The sequence below is a fragment of the Haliotis rufescens genome, unplaced genomic scaffold, assembly GCF_023055435.1.
Source record: "Haliotis rufescens isolate VD_foot unplaced genomic scaffold, xgHalRufe1.0.p SCAF_3, whole genome shotgun sequence".
Taxonomy (NCBI): Eukaryota; Metazoa; Mollusca; class Gastropoda; order Lepetellida; family Haliotidae; genus Haliotis; species Haliotis rufescens.
This window is the reverse complement of record NW_025964001.1, coordinates 53,913,772-53,936,255: the sequence shown is the minus strand read 5'-3', so window position 1 is coordinate 53,936,255 and position 22,484 is coordinate 53,913,772. Positions and strand designations below refer to the sequence as shown.

Sequence of the window (22,484 nt, the reverse complement as noted above, 5' to 3'; positions counted from 1 at the left end):
CGTAAAGGTATCAAAAATCAAACTATGTCATGAAAGATATATTATTTCGAAAAGCATATCAAATTTCATAATGATACATGCATAAACTGCTGAATAAAGGTCCAAATGACAATTTCAGTTTGGTTGCCATCTATAAAATCGGATTGGAATTCTGTGAGCACTTTTTACACACATCATGGCTGGGACAATTCATTCCAAGGTGCTATGACATAAGCTCATGCACATCAAACGTATTCCATCAATTCCTAACTTTATTCAAAACTCCACTGATGACATCATACAGTACTGAAAGTCTGTTGCAATGCAGTGATATCATAGTTTAAAGAATGTTGCATGACTACTCCCATTCATTTTGGCCGTAAGCAATACATGTTGTAAAATGGGAATTAAATCCATCTCGTCTGATATATATAACACCATATCTTTAACCATAAATCTATGACTCTCGGTTCACTGCTTCATATCGGCAATATATTGACTGACGTTATGTCGTTAAAACACTCGCATACACGACAGTTGAAGTTGCGCAGTGATTACAAAATCCCACCAGCCAAATGTCAGCTAAATCAGCACTGGTCTTGGCCTTTGGGGTACTTGAAATATTTTTCGATTATGACTTAACAAACAAGGTTTAACTCTCTTTCTTTGTTTTTTATCACTGCACTCAGCAACATGTATATGAAGGCAGCTGGTAAATAATCAAGTCTGCACCAGACAATCCACAAAGTTGCCTGTTAGGCCTAGTTCACTGGCAACCTGTTTGCAGCAGTAATCCCATGGGTTCACTGTCATTAACAGCAGATACATTCAGGTTCCCACATCATGTTGGTTGGTTGGTTTGTTGTTTAACGCCACACTCAGCGATATTCCAGCTATATGACGGCGGTCTGTAAGTAATCGAGTCTGGACCAGACAATCCAGTGATTAATATCATGAGCATCGATCCACACAATTGGGATTGATGACATGCATCAACCAAGTCAGCGAGCCGCACCACCCGATCCTGTTAGTCGCCTTTTACGACAAGCATTGTCACCTTTTACGGCAAGCATGGGTTGCTGAAGACCTATTCTACCCCGGAATCTTCACGGGTCCCAATATCATGTATTTTATCATAAGGAAAATGAACTTACAATGATTTTTCTGTCTCCCAGAATTCCATGTTATCTGAGATCCAGGGGTTGGTTGGATCGGGGCTGGTTATGAAGGCATCGTATTCTGCGTATTGCTCATAGTAAGCCATGTAACTGAAACAGGACAATGAAAGATGCTTTAAACATTTAAAGTTAAATTGAACAAATTCTGTTCTACAGTTTATCAGTCCAGTTTTCCACGACTACTCTATATTCTCTGTAAATAATAGAATAATTTTCACAAGACAGATTGTACGGGCCTTTCTCAAAAACATATTCACAGATTAAATATTTAGTCTTATGATTACGTTATTACAACGTCAAAATATTGAGGAGTTATCTCCCATTGATAAAAATCCCAATGTGTTCAATAATTGTGAAAGACTGTTTCCATCAATATTTTATTCTTTGTGGACGATACCTTTCTGTGACTTTTGATATTTTCACTCTTCTTTTCTCTAATTTCCTTCGTAGAGCATCAATCTGAAAAAGAGAAGCATCAACATTTAAAATCACAATATTCAGCTCATGGACTCAAAATGGAGAAATATACAAAACTTAACAGCTAATTATTCTAATTATTTATCACATCTTACAGTCAAGAAAATATAACCTTTAAAGCCTCTAATGGTGAACATGATTGAAATCTGAATTAAAGTTTTATTTTGAAGAGAGAGAGAAAATAATTATCTGAGATGCTTGATGGGTTGAGCACACAGCACTTACCTCCCTTCGTATGGAGTCTGTGGGGTTATGAAGATCAGCCTCAGAGACACTGGGGCTTATTCTGCCCCCAGGGACTGCGTAATTAGGCTGCAGAGAAACACGATTTGTAGTCCTCATATCCTTAACAGGCAGAAAAACACTTAACACTTTAGGAACATCTTAGCATGAACATGGTAATCAAACATTGCAGAAACATCCTAGGAAAATATGAACAAGATTATCAACATTATCAACAAAATACATTTGTTTTTTTGTCTGTTCAACACGCCATTCTCAGCAACATTTCAGCTATATGATGGCGGTCTGAAAATAATCGAGTCTGGACAGGAGATCAACATTTAAGAAACATCTTAGGAAAATATGGTAAACATTTAACAGAAAATCCTGCAAGAATATATCAATTTAGCAAATAGATGAAATTGACATTTTATTCTGGTATTATATATTGTAACTTGCCATTTATAAGTCTTAATATAATATATGCATACCTTAAAATAATATAGAAGGAACATATTCTTAAAGGGGTACTAGGTTCAGACAAATTTGTAGTCCTGATTCATTCAAGTAATTTGAACTCTGTGTGTGTGTGTGTGTGTGTGTGTGTTTTCGAGGGGCACACACACTAAAATGGGCTGTGTGTGTTCAAGGTACACCTAGAATGTGCCAATATGCCACTGAGGGTACCACTTGTAAGATGTGGGGTGGTGGGCTGGGGTTGTGTGGGGTCGCACACCCGTGCACACCCCTTGTGCTCCCTGGCTCTGCCAGTGCTTGTAACACATTTATCTGTACCGCTATCTGCACCTTCGTGTGTCACACAACCTCCTCCCAAGCCTCTGCAGGCAGTCTGACGGAGCAGCAGAGGCTGGAGAAATGGCAAGAGTATTCCTGGGGCAGTGCAAGCTGACCCCTCCGCACACTCCTGAGACGAGCCTCCGGGGAGGCCATTGCTGCCATGAACCTCTGATCCAGCGACGTAGGCTCTTTGTCCTGGGGGCATGGCTTACCCTCAATGATAGGATGATAGGATCACTGTCGGGGGGGGGGGGGGGGGGGGGGGGGGGGGGGGGGGGGAGAGAGAGAGAGGGAGGGAGGGGAGGAGAAGGAGGAGGAGAGAGGATGAGAGATGTAGCTTACCATCAATGACAGGCTTACTGTCTGGGAGGATACAGCTTACCATCAAAGATAGGCTTCCTGTCTGGGGGATATGGCTTACCATCAATAATGGTCTTCCTGTCTTGGAATATATAGCTTACCATCAATGACAGGCTTACTGTCTGGGAGGATATAGCTTACCATCAAAGATAGGCTCCCTGTCTGGGGATATGGCTTACCATCAATAATAGTCTGCCTGTCTTGGAAGATTTGGCTTACCATCAATGACAGGCTCATTGTCTGGAGGATATAGCTTACCCTCAATGACAGGATCCCTGTCTCGAGGGGGATATGGCTTACCATCAATGATAGGCTGACCATCAAAGACAGGCTAACCATCAAAGATAGGCTCTCTGTCCGGGGGGATATGGCTGACCATCAAAGATAGGCTGACCATCAAAGACAGGCTAACCATCAAAGATAGGCTCTCTGTCCGGGGTGATATGGCTGACCATCAAAGATAGGTTGACCATCAAAGACAGGCTGACCATCAAAGATAGGCTCTCTGCCTGGGGGGATATGGCTGACCGTCAAAGATAGGCTCTCTGTCTGGGGGGATATGGCTGACCATCAAAGATAGGTTGACCATCAAAGATAGGCTGACCATCAAAGACAGGCTGACATTCAAAGATAGGCTGACCATCAAAGATAGGTTGACCATCAAAGATAGGCTTACCATCAATGATAGGCTAACCATCAAAGATAGGCTCTCTGCCTGGGGGGATATGGCTGACCATCAAAGATAGGCTGACCATCAAAGACAGGCTAACCATCAAAGATAGGCTCTCTGCCTGGGGGGATATGGCTGACCATCAAAGATAGGCTGACCATCAAAGATAGGCTGACCATCAAAGATAGGCTAACCATCAAAGATAGGCTGACCATCAAAGACAGGCTCTCTGTCTCGAGGGGGATATGGCTTACCATCAATGATAGGCTAACCATCAAAGATAGGCTCTCTGCCTGGGGGGATATGGCTGACCATCAAAGATAGGCTGACCATCAAAGACAGGCTAACCATCAAAGATAGGCTCTCTGCCTGGGGGGATATGGCTGACCATCAAAGATAGGCTGACCATCAAAGATAGGCTAACCATCAATGATAGGCTGACCATCAAAGATAGGCTCTCTGTCTGGGGGATATGGCTGACCATCAAAGATAGGCTGACCATCAAAGACAGGCTCTCTGTCTCGAGGGGGATATGGCTTACCATCAATGATAGGCTAACCATCAAAGATAGGCTCTCTGCCTGGGGGGATATGGCTGACCATCAAAGATAGGCTCCCCGTCTTGGGGGATATGGCTGACCATCAAAGATAGGCTGACCATCAAAGATAGGCTCCCCGTCTTGGGGGATATGGCTGACCATCAAAGACAGGCTAACCATCAAAGATAAGCGCTCTGCCTGGGGGGATATGGCTGACCATCAAAGATAGGCTCTCTGTCTGGGGGGACATGGCGTACCACCACTACTGTTGGAGTTACATCCTTGACGAGAGGAGGGAGATGGCTACTACACCTGACTGATCGGGAGAGGGAGGGGGCAATTAGTGGGGGCCTATTCCAACCTGTAATCCAAACTTGGTAACTGGTATTTGAAACAACTAAAGTAGGATGAGTAAATGTAAAATATACTGCCATGTATATGTGTATTTGTATGTGTCTACAAGTGTTTGCAAAAAGTAAGAAAAGTTAATACGTACCAGGCTTCCTACTCTTGTGATCTTCGAGTGGCGGTTCATGCGGCAAGCCTTTTTAATGTCCACCTCTGTCGTATTGACACAACCAGGCTGAAACACATATGTTTCTTACAATCAGAAGAATTTCCACTTTTTGTTTAATGCCGCACTCAGCACTCCTACAGCTATATGAGCAAGTTTTACGCTGCCTTCAGCACTATTCCAGCAATATCATGGCGGGTGGACACAAGAAATGGGCTGCACACATTGTACCCATGTGGGGAATCAAACTTGAGCCTGCAGTGTGATGAGCGAATGCTTTAACCACTTGGCCACCCCACTGCCCCTCCAGCTAATTGATGGGCGGCTTGTTATCGAATCAAATCGAGCAGCATCCCACGCCATCAGGGTAAACCCAACTCCCTATGGAGTGAACATAAATGTATACTCTCCCAAAATAGAAATGCACAGGTGGTAACAATATTTTCAAAAACAAATGTATTCCATTGTGGACTGTCAAATAAAAAATAAAATCTAAATTTTCTTTTTGACTGATACAGTGTCACAAAACAGTTGTATTGTCTTTGATAGAGTTAATTTCGATGACAATTGCATAACTTGTTTTCTTAGGGAATAGAAAAGCAGTTTTCACATGCCAGTCATGGAATTTGTGACAGGTATCTTTGGCAATGTATTCTACCCTGGCGATACTGGAAGAGTATCATGTCTTTTAACTGACACATCATTTTTACAAATCACAGAGTAAACAAAGACAATTTTGCCATGATTAATACCGTATTCGATGTAATAGAAATTAGAAATAGGAGGCTCTTATTGGAATAGTATTTTGGCGGGAAAAAAACAGGGTTGAAAGATAGTAAATTCTGTGGTTTATGCTGACAGCCTGAAATGTTGATATACGACAGATATATTTTTCCAGAATTTAATTGCCCATAATTAAGGTGCATATAACTCACGAGTGCGTATTATAAGCGAATAGAGAAGTCTTGTGTACATTGATCAATCAGAAGGGGTACTAATTAGGATTGTTCACTAGCCAATATATTAGCAAATATTGCCATGGGCGCTTATTAGAGAGGAGCGCTAATTACGTCGAATACGGTAATAATGTGAGCAAAAGCTATTGGTAGACTTGAAGCTATTCAATCACAAGCATCAGTGGCAAGGCATTTCAATGTTGCCCAGAACAGAATTCTGGACAACATTGACAACGTGGCAGACTGAAGGCTCTATGCACAATTTCATTTAGTATGTGTGACTTCATGTTTACACGGAGCGCCATACAACAACCAGGTGTATCACGGAAAACAACAGTCAGGCTTGACATGAGTGTGTGTATGCTCAACTTGCTCCACACTTAAGTCTGTAGTTTGGTTACAACAATAGATTCTAGGGCTGGGATGGGTAACTCGGGTACCCGGGTCGGGTGGGTATTGTTGGGTGTGCGTCTCTTCCTTAGTTCACAAGGATGGGTTCTAGTGAGGATATTTGTGTACATGTGTAGCGGTCATAAAATTTCCAAGTCCTGTGACGGGATTAGAACCACGGACCTTCTGATCACAGGTTGGACGCCTTGTCCACATGACCAAAGAGGTTAACCCTGTCAGCAAACTGACAAGGTAAGGATGTCATCTGTGGGATGACTCCACGCCCTGCTACACATGCATGTCTTACTCCCTGTTTCCAAATTGGAGTTCAAGATTAAAGGGTATAAATGATCAGAAATAACGCTTCTGTATTTATTCATGCTTGGGATTTTCCAGGGTTTACCCCCGGAATGTGGACGAAGTCCGTCAGTGTTTACGACATATCAAGAATAGTCTCATGCAAAATTCATGAACCTCAAAATGTGTTGTTCATACACTTATGAACGACAGATTCGTGGTCATGTGACAAGCCTCTCATCCGATTGAAAAGTCATATATCGTGTAAACTTCAAATTGAATTTTTTTTCAACTTTACTGTGCAGCACAATATGGGTGACTTACTTATAACTACCGGTATGTAATGTAACGTTGAGTATCGATACATTAACACTGGAAGCAATAGCTGTATCAAAACTTGATGCATCGGGCTATATAGGTGTATTGAGGAATTGTCCCACTGCTAGCCATGTATTCTGCAGAGCTTTCAGAACATTTCCACAGAATCTTTCAACAATCGTTTAAAGTTAAAAATATGAATTAAATAATATGAAACAGGATTTCCTTCAATCTCAGAATTGATCCCTACGTACAAACTCCCTACTTCTGTCATATCCAAGAATTATAATGCAAATATCAGAATGTTAATTTTTTTCATCTATGAAGTACAGAAGTGTATCTAAATTACAGGAAGTGCTGGGAATGCCGGGTCCCTTGCATACACAGCACTATTTCAGACACATTTTCTAACATAGAAATGATAAGGAAATAAGATGCATTAATTTCCCTTTCTAAATTTTCTTGAATGATAAAAACATCTAGCAAACACAAAGGCATGCATGTTACGGAGGCTCTTTCTCAAGTCTTTATCGATGAGCCAATTTGGCCACAGAGCATGTCTGATATTCTCGCCCGGATTACTACGGTTGTACCCAACTATGAATTTCCATTGACAATCAATACTAGGTGATGTGCTAAGCATGCCTACAAAATGCATCTGCCTAAAAAACTGGCATTTTCCTCTTTCATGACGACACAATGATTATTTTGATTAAAGTGCAATTCTGAGTTGCAGGATAATATACTTTCCAATATATACAAGCATCTATACCCAACACTCTTAAAAATTTCCACTGCATCACAAAAGCTGTCTGTAACTCCCTCGTTATAAAGCAAAAGGTTTCTGGTGGGGTTTTTAACCTCTGCAACATTATCCCTCCAAACTACTATTATTTTAAATTTTACTGTCACATATTTATTAAATATACATAAGTACATGAGCATTAGGTAGGAGCTAAATTCTGTGCCTTATAACGAGGAGAATGAGTATCAGTGTAAAGATGAAATCAATGCTTGTAATGTGAACAATGATTTATCAATACTGAGCAAATTAGGATTTGTTTGTTTGTAACAGTATAACAAGATGGCTCCTCAAGTGGCATGGCTGGACACTATCTTCCTGAAGAACTATAACAGGGTTTTCCCACATTCAGCTGGCTGTTCTATAGAAGGGGTCAATAGTACAAGCACTCCTCAGTGTTGGGAAGAGCCTCACTTCTCACCGAAGGCTGTCATTAATTAATTAATGGTAGTAAGTCCTGTCATTTGATATCAAATAAAAACAAGTCACTTTTGACATTCACTCAACCTTGGCTATGACATACAGCAACATAACACATTTGAACATAATGAATACTAGTGATCATGGTGAGAGATTTAAACCCAGGGGACTTGCCATTATCTTTGCAGGGTTGGGATAGGATCGAGATTTTTGTTCATGATATTACAAAAATTACTTTTTTCTGTAAACCTCACCAAATACATTTTTTATACATGCACGTTTAAGCCATTCCGTTCTACATGTTTCTAGAGATTGTTCTTTCTGACTACCAACACTACAAGGACAAAGGATTCTTCTCACTAGGTGTATCGGTTGAACATTCAGATGAGATAAAAAACTTAAACTATATCACGTAATGTTTGCTATCTATTTCATAGCATGACAGAGAAGAGCACAGGTTCTGACATCATCAATTAAAAAAATCATGACTCTAAATTCTCGTTATTTTTATCTTAATTACCGTATTCGACATAATAAGCACCCCGCTCTAATAAGCATTATTTGCTAATATATTGCCTAGTGAACAATCTCAACTTAACACCCCTTCTGATTGATCAAGGAACACAAGACTTATTTATTCGTATATAATACACACTCGTGTGTTATATGCACCCTTAATTACGGGCAATTAAATTCTGGAAAAATATACCTGTTGTATATCAACATTTCAAGCTGTCAGCATAAACCACGAAATATACAATCTTTCAACTCTGTTTTTTTCACCAACATGATATTCTGATAAGAGCCCACTATTTCTAATTTTGAGAGCGCCCTGGGCGGTTATTACTTCAAATTCAGTACTAATGGGTCTAAGTGTGGGATCTGAGTCAGAGGGGAAAATATCACAAAAAATTAAGTTGGCAACAAATTTATGGTCACCCATGACATATAATAATACCAACTAAATATATTGCAAGTGATTCCACGTCATTTGATATTGGCCAACCAAGCTATTACTTTGGCATTGATGCTTGCTAAAACTGAAACAAATTAGGCCACACTCACAAGCGGACTATTGTTCCCTGATTGACTGATAATAAAGTGAGAGGGGTTTATGTTGTACTATTGCACTGATTGATGCCACTGATATCGTAACATTGTCTACAATTTGTTGTACATTCAGGATTAAATAATCAGTCTGTGAAATTATTGCTGAATCATCATTTTATAAGAATGACCTCAACATGTTTTTGTGTTCATTGGGGTACAAATGTTAAAAACCCGATGTGCACATTTTTCATAAGTTTGCTAAAAACATTAATTTATAAAACAGGGCACGGGTGGCCCAGTTGAATAGGGTGCCTCAATTCATTGTGCACATTTGCATCACTTATAGGCATGCCCGAAATCTATGATCATGGGTTTGAATCCCGATTCACCCTGATTATATTTCTAGGATTGGCAGCACCATACCAATGGGTTTCACCAAAAGTGGTAAACATCACCTGCATCACTTTGGACTTTGCTCCCACATCAAGCTGACACGCTGTGATGTAACTGGAATAATGTTCAAAGCAGTGTTCAACAAAACTCACTCACTCAATCTTATTGCAAACAAGGTCGGCTTCAAACAGAGAGAAATGTTTTCTCCCTTATTTGAAGAATCAATCTGCACTTACGACTGGCCTGTGGACATCCCAGAAGGCCCTCTCCTGACTGTCTAGCACCTTGCGCTCCAGCTTATCACGCTTTTTGTCCACTCTGAATAAAAAATAAATCATGGAATACATTAACAAAGTTACACTTCTAAAGTCTATCATTAACATTGCAAGGTGTTACCAATGCATTTCTAGGTCTTAATTACATGACATTTGAAAAGTTGATGTTGTCTCATTGGAATATACACATGGACAAACGTTTTCGTACAACTTACTCCTTATTTTTAAATGTCCCTAGCATCCATGTGCCAAAGGTAAAAATCAACGTTTAACGCCGCACTCAGCAATATTACAGCTATATGACGGTGGTCTGTAAATAATCGAGTCTGGATTAGACAACCCAGTGATTGACTTCATGACATTATCAAGGAAGGGAGTTATCCATGTTATTACTTGTTTTACAAAGAAAAATATCAAGATCATACATAAATAAAAGTGACAAAATGCTTTCCAAATCATAAGTAATCGCTGCTATAACTCTCCCTATTGACAGGGGCGGTCGGGCAGCCTAGTGGTTACAGCGTTTACTCGTCACGCCGAAGACCCAGGTTCGATTTCCCACATGGGTACAATGTGTGAAGCCCATTTCTGGTGTCTCCCGTCATTATATTGCTGGAATATTGCTAAAAGTGGGGTAAAACCGTCACTCACGCTCCCTATTGACCGTTGGTAATAACTTCGGTTTTGGTCCTATAGGGCTAATGAAACATGACAGCAAACCATTCAAAACCTTTTTCTAAAATTAAACATTTTTTCACTCTGACTTTGTCCATGCTAACTTCAAAAACAGAAGATCTTTAACTTTATTGTAACACTTTTACACCATTATGACTGAGAATTCCAAGCTTTATCAACGAGATAGGACCGGCCCAGCCCAACTTGTTGTCTCGACTCACTTGGCCTGTGCTTCGGCTTGCATGAATATAAATTCCCATTTCCTAGAGAACATTTTTTGTAATCGTGCTAAGTTTTCAGCCTCGTAGTCTGCTAGTTCCAGCCTTTGCTTGTTCTGCATCGTTCTCTTGCATAAATAAACAGCTGCAAAAAAAGCAACACTTTAGAGCTAACCCTTGACAATTGTATGAGAAGACTAGTGTCTAAACAAAAATAGTCTTCAAGCCAAAATAAATTCTCCAAATGGGTTGATCATTAATTTCTTCTTCATCCTAAACACTTAGGAGTTTAAGAGAAATACATCAATATTTATAGCAGTCTTACAACAAACATTAGCACAGGTTCACATTCTTTGTTTAAATACTGCTCATTGCATGACAGATTAACTATCGTCATATGAAAAACCTTGGTGTTCCTTAACATCTTTTGAGTAGTACAGTTTAATCATAAATCAAATAATATAGAATGTTCAGGAATAACATTATTTGAAAAGTATGGGAACTATGTTCTCTAAATGGCAGTTATACGATTATGAATTCAACATTTAATGACATGGTAATGGCCATCCTGGATTATCCACTATATAATATCTCCATTCTATTATGGTCAATACCCTTTGCTACAATAGCTTCATTTTAGGAAGAGGAACATGGATGTCCCAGTCATCTCATGTATTGCAATTTACTGTGCAGAGTTGTGTCCCTTAGGCATGCCAGAATCCTATGATTGTGGGTTTGAATTCCAGAATTCCTCATATTGTTTCTTGGTTTGTGAGGATTACATGCAAGTTTGTGGGTTTCACTGAAGTGTAAATATCTAAGGACTTCATCACTTTGGCTTCCTCCGACGCCAATCTGACATGCCGTGTTATAACGGACAAAGGGGAGTTAAAACCAAACTCACTCGCTCGGGAAGTGCCATCTCCACCTCTCTTCTCAGTAACTTCCTCTAAAACTTCTATCACACAAAAGTGAGTGAGTTGGGTTTAACACTGCTTTTAACAGTATTCCAGTTATATCACGGCCTGTCAGCTTAATGTGGGAGGAAAGCCTGAAGTGATGCAGGTTCCAGACGTTTACCACTTCGGTGAAACCCATGAGCATGGGTATGGTGCTGACAAACCTAGAAACATAATTGGGTCGAACTGGGATTCGAACCCACAATCATAGGTTTCTTGCGTGCCCAAGGGACGCAACTCTGCACAGCAAATCGCAGCACCTTAGACGACTGGGTCACCTGTGACCCCTCTATCACACAAAAGCTTTAAATGATTAGTTGGCTATTTTGGGTCTTGTGGACGTCACATTTGGACTTATAACAAACCAAATTGTTAACTACGGTTATAATGAACTCAAATGGACTACTAATTTTGTTCATTGTCCCTGTAGTTCGTTATATATAAATATATACAGCATTTATACAACAAATGTCCGGGTAAAAAAATAAGTTTGTTTTATCTGTTAGTTTGTTATAAGCAAGTTTGTTATAAACATATTTTACTGTATGGTATAATCAAGGTTATTCATCATAATAGAATGGAGATATAATACTTTGGATAATTGAGGTTGGCTTATTTCAGATTTTTGATGATAGTAAACTTTTGAACACTGCTCCACTTAACATCATCAGTATTCTACCATGAATTTGGTAAAATCCTTGATTCTGAATGGCCAATAAGAGGATTCAAATCATAATAACCACCTTGGATTGAAAAAGCTCATCTTACCATAATCAGTATTCTCTGGTTCTCCACAGCGAGAAGGCCAAAAACATGGAGTCTGCAAAATAGATATCATCACACGGATTACTAAAAGAATAACTGATAGAACAACCCAATTAATTACTGATAGCACACTTGTGAATTAGTTCTCTATGATGTCAACAACACAAAAATAAATTTTCATCCATTATAATTTCAAAATAGAGCCATAAGGCCCTGTAGCTCACCTAAATTACAGATGAATGGACAGATGTGCTGATTGCTAAATCTCTCAATCTTGAAACATGGGGCGATAAAAAGGAGCCAAGGGGATTTCTTTATTTTCAGAAATGAAACTGTAAGAATCTAGACTTGCCAACTATTATACATTTGCATGGACTGTATTGGATATATTTGTTTCAGGGTCTGTCGGACAGACAAAGTGTAGTATATACACCTGCATGGAGTGTATTGGATATATTTGTTTCAGGGTCTGATAGACAGACTAAGTGTAGTATATACACTTGCATGGACTGTATTGGATATATTTGTTTCAGGGTCTGATAGACAGACTAAGTGTAGTATATACACTTGCATGGACTGCATTGGATATATTTGTTTCAGGGTCTGTCTGACAGACTAAGTGTAGTATATACACCTGCATGGACTGTATTGGATATATTTGTTTCAGGGTCTGTCTGACAGACTAAGTGTAGTATATACACTTGCATGGACTGTATTGGATATATCTGTTTCAGGGTCTGTCTGACAGACTAAGTGTAGTATATACACCTGCATGGATTGTATTGGATATATCTGTTTCAGGGTCTGTCGGACAGACTAAGTGTAGTATATACACCTGCATGGATTGTATTGGATATATCTGTTTCAGGGTCTGTCGGACAGACTAAGTGTAGTATATACACCTGCATGGACTGTCGGACAGACTAAGTGTAGTACATACACCTGCATGGACTGTATTGGATATATTTGTTTCAGGGTCTGTCGGACAGACTAAGTGTAGTATATACACCTGCATGGACTGTATTGGATATATTTGTTACAGGGTCTGTCGGACAGACTAAGTGTAGTATATACACTTGAGTTGAACATGCTCCTCTCTGTCCTCACCTGAAATCTGTAGTAGGTGTTGTCGCTCTTGACGGAGAGCACATGGTCGTCTATTGGGAAGAAGTAGCCATGTGCAGACATTAGATGGGCCAGATGAAGTGCTTCCACTGAAACCAGACATACAGTCAGATAAACAATGGCTGCAGAAGTTTGAGAAACAGCCACTGATCAGTCACAATGGCTGCAGTTAGAAACACACATTGATAAACACAGTCACAAAGGCTGCAGTCAGAAACACACAGACTAACACAGTCACAAAGGCTGCAGTCAGAAACACACTGACACAGTCACAAAGGCTGCAGTCAGAAACACACTGACTAACACAGTCACAAAGGCTGCAGTCAGAAACACACTGACTAACAGTCACAAAGGCTGCAGTCAGAAACACACTGACACAGTCACAAAGGCTGCAGTCAGAAACACACTGACTAACACAGTCACAAAGGCTTCAGTCAGACACACACTGACTAACACAGTCACAAAGGCTGCAGTCAGACACACACTGACTAACACAGTCACAAAGGCTGCAGTCAGAAACATACTGACTAACACAGTCACAAAGGCTGCAGTCAGAAACACACTGACACAGTCACAAAGGCTGCAGTCAGAAACACACTGACTAACACAGTCACAAAGGCTGCGGTCAGAAACACACTAACACAGTCACAAAGGCTGCAGTCAGAAACACACTGACTAACACAGTCACAAAGGCTGCAGTCAGAAACACACTGACTAACACAGTCACAAAGGCTTCAGTCAGACACACACTGACTAACACAGTCACAAAGGCTGCAGTCAGAAACATACTGACTAACACAGTCACAAAGGCTGCAGTCAGAAAAACACTGACTAACACAGTCACAAAGGCTGCAGTCAGAAACACACTGACTAACACAGTCACAAAGGCTGCAGTCAGACACACACTGACTAACACAGTCACAAAGGCTGCAGTCAGAAACACACTGACTAACACAGTCACAAAGGCTGCAGTCAGAAACACACTGACTAACACAGTCACAAAGGCTGCAGTCAGAAACACACTGACACAGTCACAAAGGCTGCAGTCAGAAACACACTAACACAGTCACAAAGGCTTCAGTCAGAAACACACTAACACAGTCACAAAGGCTGCAGTCAGAAACACACTGACTAACACAGTCACAAAGGCTGCAGTCAGAAACACACTGACTAACACAGTCACAAAGGCTGCAGTCAGAAACACACTGACTAACACAGTCACAAAGGCTGCAGTCAGAAACACACTGACTAACACAGTCACAAAGGCTGCAGTCAGAAACACACTGACACAGTCACAAAGGCTGCAGTCAGAAACACACTGACTAACACAGTCACAAAGGCTGCAGTCAGAAACACACTGACTAACACAGTCACAAAGGCTGCAGTCAGACACACACTGACTAACACAGTCACAAAGGCTGCAGTCAGAAACACACTGACTAACACAGTCACAAAGGCTGCAGTCAGACACACACTGACTAACACAGTCACAAAGGCTGCAGTCAGAAACACACTGACTAACACAGTCACAAAGGCTGCAGTCAGACACACACTGACTAACACAGTCACAAAGGCTGCAGTCAGACACACACTGACTAACACAGTCACAATGAAACACAGAGCCATGGCATTGTGATTCACGAAGACAAAAGTCAACAATTAATAATGTCAACAGACAGCCACTTAAAAAGGTACCCTGATTTTCAAATATGTTCTGCATAAATACTAAATCCTAAAAACTAACACTAAATATGATGTCACTCACAGAAGAAACAAACAAGCCAATGTTCGGCTTCAATGGTCAAGTGGCTTCTCAGGAGATGACGCAAACAGAGCGAAGGAACAAATTTTGGGAGAATTCAGGAATATGATCAAATGGCAAATGAGTCAATTGAGTCAATTTTATTTCAAGGCCAAAATTTAAAATATCACAAAAAATAGACCACAAGTATTGAGGCCCAATACTAACTAAACATGTACCATAGTTATAAAATGGCCTTAAAGACCTTAAATAAGTTTTCAATGTGGCTGCTGTAGTGGCCATATTGAAATCATATTGGAACCCGGACAGGTGAACTGAAAGACAAACACAATTAGTTAATCTGTTATTATCCCGACATTGACTGCTGTGCACTTTAAGCATCCTTTGAAGCCCAAGAATTTTGAGCAAGTTCTACAGGGTAGGAACTTCTGAGCCAACCACGTTAGATCATGCATGAAATATAACTAGATCTTCCACCGACACTACCAACAAGGCAGAAAGTGAGCAGGGCACACTAATACCCCGACCTCAACTCCAACATCAGCCGAAGAACAATTTTGATATTGGAGATATATTGATGCCTTAACGTTTGAGCCGGTTTCTCTTAAAATGCACAAAAATACAACATAGTAATGGCATGATTCAAAGATGCACTGGTGCATCATTGGCAAGCTTTGCCGGATACGGTACACTTGACTTGACATTGCTTAAGGCTCTCTGATTAGTATAGAAAGTGTTCCTTAAATTTTGAAAAACGCCATGTTGTAGTTCTCAAGTTATAGGTCACACAAATGCTGAAGTAAAAACAAACATTCTAAGTTCAAAACATGTAAAATTAATATTTTCTCAAAAAGCCACACATCAATATCAAAAATTTTACTGCACCTCTTCAATTAGTATTAGTTCCCTAAATTTGAAAATAATCCATACAGGAGTTTTCAAGTTATAGGTTGCACAAATGTTTGAGTAAAAATATTCTACGTAAAAAAATGAAAAATAGCTTTATTTTTCTAGAAAATATTCTAAGTGAAAAAAATGAAAAACAGCTTTATTTTTCTAGAAAATCCAAATATCAAAATCAAACTTTGCACTGCACCTCTGCTATTGGTACAGAACATGTTCACCAAGTGTGAAAAGAATCTATGCAATAGTCTTCAAGTTATAGGTCACATAATAATAACCTATGAATAGGGTTCACAAGGAAACTACACCAGAGATGTCGAGTTCGCTGTGTGCATTGTGGGGCAGGTAGTCCCTTATCCCTTGGGTAATATTGCTTCAACGCAACGTCATACCAGGGATTGTTTCTTCCCCTAGCCCCAGTTTGTCTAATGTTAAAGGTATCCTGAGGGTGATCAGAATTTGTTTTCTTTGGTCAGACTTGCATTATTTTGTGGTTCACATTTCTCGTTTAAATCCTGGGTGATAGGCAGAAAATATTTTTGAAAAAGAGAATGTTGCTGTGTGTGATGTATTATTGATCCAGTACCATCATTCTTGTAGTATTACATGTTAAGTGCACAATTTCCTGGTGTTGAGAACATCAGTTTGCAATGTAATAACAGAAAAAGTGCTTTTCAAAGCTTAAGCAAAATAATAAAAAATAAAGTTTAGTACAGTATTATCATGAATGACATCAATGTCCCTTTTCCTCAAAGGTCACAAATTAATATATTTTCACAATCAACCCTTCGCAGATAAACAGATTTGTAACATATTGTCAGCCATAAGGCATTGTGTCATTGTTCCTGGCATTTGAGTCTTCCTTGGCAGCAACATAAGCATTGACTCCTTTGATAATTCTACAGCTGGTCAAAATGAATTGGCATTACTCAAAATATCTGTTTCATATCAGTACCAGCTCTTTCCCTGATGCTGCCTTCAATCATTAGTGGCCATCTGCAACTGCTGCAGAAAATGCCTGCATTTTATGACGGCAAAGGAATCAAGGGCCTTTCCCTGACTTTTGTGAAATTCTGACACCAAATCAAGCTTAAGAGTCAATTGAACGATCGGAGACGTTGAGAACAGTGTGTAATCAATATTGAGCAACTGCCTACAGAAATAGACAGATGACAAGGACAATGACCACAACTGCTCCATCCTCCCGAGTTGTCCTGGGCCCACAACCTGATATTAGCGCTAAGACGATTGTAACTCCCATACTTTAGCAAAGACTTATGACAATCGTGGTACTAAGATCAATTTGTGGAATAGGGTTGTGCCCTCTTCAGGGTCCAGTTTCCCAAAGTGATGTTTGTGCTAAGATGATTGTAGCTCCCATACCCTAACAAAGGCTATTGGCAATCATAGCGCTAAGATCACTTTGTGAAGTGTGACCTGGAAGGGCTCTCTGATGATATGCAAGATCAAACAGAACGGAACACTTTGTTATTTTTCTGTTTATGGAAGGACCGGCCAGAGCAAAATATTACAATCGGGAAATAAAATAGGGCTATTTTTTTTATATATGTGACAGTTCCATCTTTAATGCATAAGAAAAACATACAACCATAAAAATCAAACTTTTTCAAAACTTTTTCAAAATTCTAGCATGTAGTCTCTGGTCACCTCATAATAAGAACAAAATCTTCTCTGAAAATTTAATACATGTATGCCTTTTACTGTCAAACATCATTTTTTTCCCACTAAATCGATGACTCATAATGTCAAATGAAATTTCATTTTATTTCAGCAACCCCAAGCCACAATTAGGTCAAGAACAATAAAAAAAAAATATACGAAAAGATGTATGTTTTTTTTAAAAAAATGCCCCAAAGCTTCTTGTTTATTATTATACTGAAGTCAAACATCAAACATATAGATGCCCCTAACACAGGTGACAAGTACAAAGTTCCTGATGACTGTATTAAACTGACTTTTAATTTCTGTCTCTCTCTCAATGTAAGGGGGCGGTCGGGTAGCCTAGTGGTTTAAGCGTTCGCTCGTCACGCTGAAGGTCCAGACCTATATTTTCCAGAATTTAATTGCCCATAATTATGGTGCATATAACACATGAGTGCGTATTATGCATGAATAAATAAGTCTTGTGTACACTGATAAACTGGAAGGGGTGCTAATTGGGATTCTTCACTAGCCAATATATTAGCAAATATCGCCATGGGCGCCTATGAGCGGGGCGCTTATTACGCCAAATACGGTAGACTGTGTAAATATATGTGGAGTTTTGTGTCAATGATACAGAATGATATAGGATAATAAAGAAAATCTCATTCATATCTAATATATCAACACCTGATAATAGAGGCCTTATGGAATAATTTTGCTACTTTAATCAACTTGTGCTAAAATATTAAATTTGTAAAATGAATGGGAGTGTTGCTTAGTTCTATGCTAACTTTTGTATTATTTTTACAATGATATAGAAAAAAGCTTAAAAAAATATAAACATATATCATAAATGCAATATTCAATATTTTTTAAGTTTAATCATAATTATAACTGTAACATAAAGGTATGATTTGCATGAATACTGGCTTGGTATCCAATTTAAAGGCCTTTTCAAGCCTGTATAAGTCTATATCAACTCCCCGGTTTGACTCCAGTGAATTCTGTAGCCTTGCTTTCCTGCTAGATCAGGCCAATGTTTATGTCCTCATATTCTGGTGTTGCTGACAGTGTGACTGCATATCAGATTGCATGTATCCTATCCAAAATGGGCCAAGTGTGACTCTCAAAGGGGATGCTGTCATAACTATCCTGGAAGGACCAGCAAATGATCCTCACCAGCAAAGTGCATCTAAAGTACTGTGGTCAGAGCCATCCCCGCCAACCATCTCCCCCACCAGTTGGAGATGTCCCATGCTGGACATCACAATGGCAGTCGTTCCCTCTAGCGACCCATGATCCCCACACACATTATTGCATGGCTGAACTGCAGCAGTGATAACCTTGGCAGTAAAAGAAACATTCTTAGATGTCCGAACAGGAAGTGATTCAAACAATTACAAATGTGCTCGGACACATAACACAGCCGGCACCAGCGGTGGAACCAGTGTCAACATGAATCATAAAACAATACTCTAAAGAGACACTTAATTTCATTATGGAATATTGACTCCAATATTTTCAGCTCTTGCCACAACTAAATCAATGCCTTTTGAAACTTTATTTCGACTTCATCTCGAGAGCTCTAATTTGCGTAACGTTTCCAATGTTAGTTTGACCCAAACCTCCCATCTCTGCAGTGAAACGTATACATCGAGCAGGAAGACTTGCAAGAAATCTAGGGCATCGCTCAAGTAGACTGAAATTTAGGTAGTTTGAAGTGGTTGCGGTGATGGCGTCATTGGCTGATAGTGTAATGCTGGCTGTATAACACCGTCACAGATCAATACGATAGACTGGGAGGAAACAGTCAAATCAAGTGACCGGCCTCCTTCTTCAATCTCAGCATGCATAACACCAAACTGCTTCCCGATGCAAACTGTTGGTCCAGCTGGAGTGAGTGAGGACGGAGAGAGAGAAGGAGGGAGGGTGAGATACCCCTTCCACCATTTAGCTGTATAACCCCATAAAAACATTGTGTTGTAAAAAAAGATATTCTGATTCTGTGTGAGTGAGTGAGTGAGTGAGTGAGGTAGGGAGGGATGGAGAGAGTGAGGGGGGGAGGATGAGACAACCCTTACACCATTTAGCTGCATAACAAAAAATATTCTGTAGCATAACAAAATTATTCTGCTACACACTATCTAATTGAAGCATCTGAGGTATATTTCCTCTTTTTAACAAAACCTGCTTTCATTACCAAATATACCTCCTAATATCAAAGAAGCATCTTGAAAACAATTAAGATAATTTTTCAGTAATACAAACATATATCAAAGGACAGTGACCGGGAATATTACAAATGTCTACAATCTACTACATGTACAGCTGTATTGTCAACTTTCTGCCGATGGCCGCAGAGTGATTGACAAATGGCAATAGCAATCGGAGACATTTAGCACAGGACTATGACAAGATGAGTCCAGCTATTTACTATACAATATCTGTCATGATTGCTCCTCAGATTCTCGCCTGAATTTCCTCCAAGTTCCATGAACACGACAGACCCATTAATGACGTAAATTGAACTCAATTTCACTCAGGCAGGTAACAATTTGTCATGATAAAAATAGCCCATCAATGCCCCTTAAGGCTGGAACGAATTCATGTACAACAGTGGTTGGTGGTGTTGATGCAGAGCTGGGAAAACCATCCGAGCGAAGACGAGCTGGGACGATGCTCCTAGCGGGAATATTCCTTGTACCCAAGTCGGAAAGGACTCTTCCGAGGCCAAACATTTTTTCCTGAGAAAAAGTGGGTTGTTGACATTGGATCATGGAGTTTGGAGTTGAGGTTTGGTTGTAAGCGTTGATGAAATGCTACCCCATTCTGATTCCCCGTGGAGATGTAGGGTGTTGCTTTGTGGAAGTGTTGAACATTTCACTGTCTGCGCATTCTAAACTGATTTATACCTTGGGGAAATGGGCTCTTGGTATTGTTTTCATTTGTCTATATTAGATGTAAGATATATATGAGCCAGATTCAATTGATCTTATTAAACTATTTGATTCATTTTTAAACTGACAAATACACTGGGATCTGAAGCTCACCTGGTTAAAATTATATTTGAACACTGAATGAAGATGGTTTTTTTGTACAAACAATAATTTTCTGAATTTTGGTTTGCAAACAAAGGATTTGTTTGATTGGCATTCCAGAAGTTAGAGAGTAAATAAGAAAATGTACAACTTTTTTGGATAACAACTTCTGGTTTATTGTATTTAGCGACATTTCAATGTAGATTCTTACACCGTTATCAAGCTGGAGTGTCTACAACCTAGTCCTGCACCATGACTGATGAATATATTTATGTTATGAAAAAAAACACAATCTAGAAACGTATACAAAAGCAAGTCCAGCCAGTTCTAGCTAGCTCTATTCCACATGCTATGAAATCAGCATCGGGAAAATTATTTTTTATATTTTTAGAGTCGAGAAGGGTATTGTGTAATATAAGATTTCATAGACTGAATGTTAGTCTATCTACAACCAAGCAATGAGAGGTACACTTGGTATGTTGTGATAAGTAGCAGATTAACTTTAATCAGGTAACGGATAACAAGTAGCACACAGATAATTGGACAAAGCCAAGCGTAGAGTAAAAATAGAGTAAGTTCATGTTTTCTTATCGACAAAGGATTTGTTTCAAAACAAATGCAATCTAAATGTCATTTGTTATCTCTTGGGTTGGATACATAAATTATGTCTGCGTTAACGTTCAACAATTAAACGAGGTTACAGATAACCAATATACAGGGTTTTACCTTTGGTAAACATGCAGTCCATGGAACCACATTTAGAACCTTAAGGGTCCTGATGAAAGATATGCTCTGCCATACTTCACAATGACATGTCTAACTTTAATTCTAAAAGCAGACCGCCTCCGTGGTCTAGTGGCAGAGTGTCCGCCTGGAGAACGGAAAGTCCGGGGTTCGATCCCAGGCTGCGTCATACCAAAAGACGTTAAAAGATGGTACTTGTTGTTACCCTATCTGGCGCTCGGCATTAAGGGGTGAAAACAAGGACTGGTCGGCTCGGAGTCAGTGTACTGTGTCTGAGTGGGGTATTCATGTTAAACTGCGGCATGGTATCTCAGTGAGCTAGCACTATAAATCTGCATCAGTCCGGACTAGTACAAGCAGCCACACACACACACACGTGCATGTACATCGCTATATAAGTGCAATAATCTTGGACGCGACGTTAAACCCCATTTCACCTCACCTAATTCTAAGAGCAAAGAGTTAAAAGTTGTGTATCGCAATACAGTAGAGCATCATTTATCCAGACACTTGTGTTTTCTCAAATATTGTCTGGATTAACAAAATTTCCAGAATCACTTGTCAACTGACCCAAGTTACTTCCTCTACCCAAGTAATAATACCCGAGTCAAAATACAACCCTATTCTATGCCTAAGTTTGTTCCAAGTATTATATGCAGATGAAAAACTCCATTGTATCAGCGAATTCAGGTGAATAAACGGGTGACAACAAACTTGGTATTCTTTTTTAAGCTCCTGAGAGAATCTTAGGTTAGAGATGGGTATAGGGTATACCTCATAAAATGACGGAGACACAACATACAATGAAGGATGAGAGCAAGCACAACTTTAAGATATACCTTTAAACCACCATTAGTTAACAGAGTTCATACAGATGTTCAGGGCCAAAATTGAGGCCTTTTCAAGGCTCCCTTCACCTGACTCAAGGCCATCTAAATTAAACATTTCAATACCCTTGCCGCCCTATACCAAGGAAAATGGGATACACTTTAG

The 22,484-nt window shown here is 39.6% G+C and overlaps 1 protein-coding gene across 4 annotated transcripts in view; it reads right to left on the bottom strand.

Annotated features, from left to right (window-relative positions):
• The window catches only part of LOC124116159 (regulator of G-protein signaling 7-like), a 142,776-nt gene that overhangs the window by 16,955 nt on the left and 103,337 nt on the right, over positions 1 to 22,484 (bottom strand). For 3 of the 4 annotated variants that reach the window (XM_046477391.2, XM_046477392.2, XM_046477393.2), the window contains exons 4-11: positions 13,362 to 13,468; positions 12,258 to 12,309; positions 10,534 to 10,675; positions 9,599 to 9,680; positions 4,719 to 4,805; positions 1,860 to 1,979; positions 1,555 to 1,616; positions 1,134 to 1,247 (exon numbers count right to left, since the gene is read on the bottom strand). In XM_046477391.2, coding sequence (XP_046333347.1) covers positions 1,134 to 1,247; positions 1,555 to 1,616; positions 1,860 to 1,979; positions 4,719 to 4,805; positions 9,599 to 9,680; positions 10,534 to 10,675; positions 12,258 to 12,309; positions 13,362 to 13,468 — 766 coding nt within the window. The remainder of the gene's footprint in view (positions 1 to 1,133; positions 1,248 to 1,554; positions 1,617 to 1,859; positions 1,980 to 4,718; positions 4,806 to 9,598; positions 9,681 to 10,533; positions 10,676 to 12,257; positions 12,310 to 13,361; positions 13,469 to 22,484) is intronic. The other variant, XM_046477395.2, reaches the window with a different exon arrangement.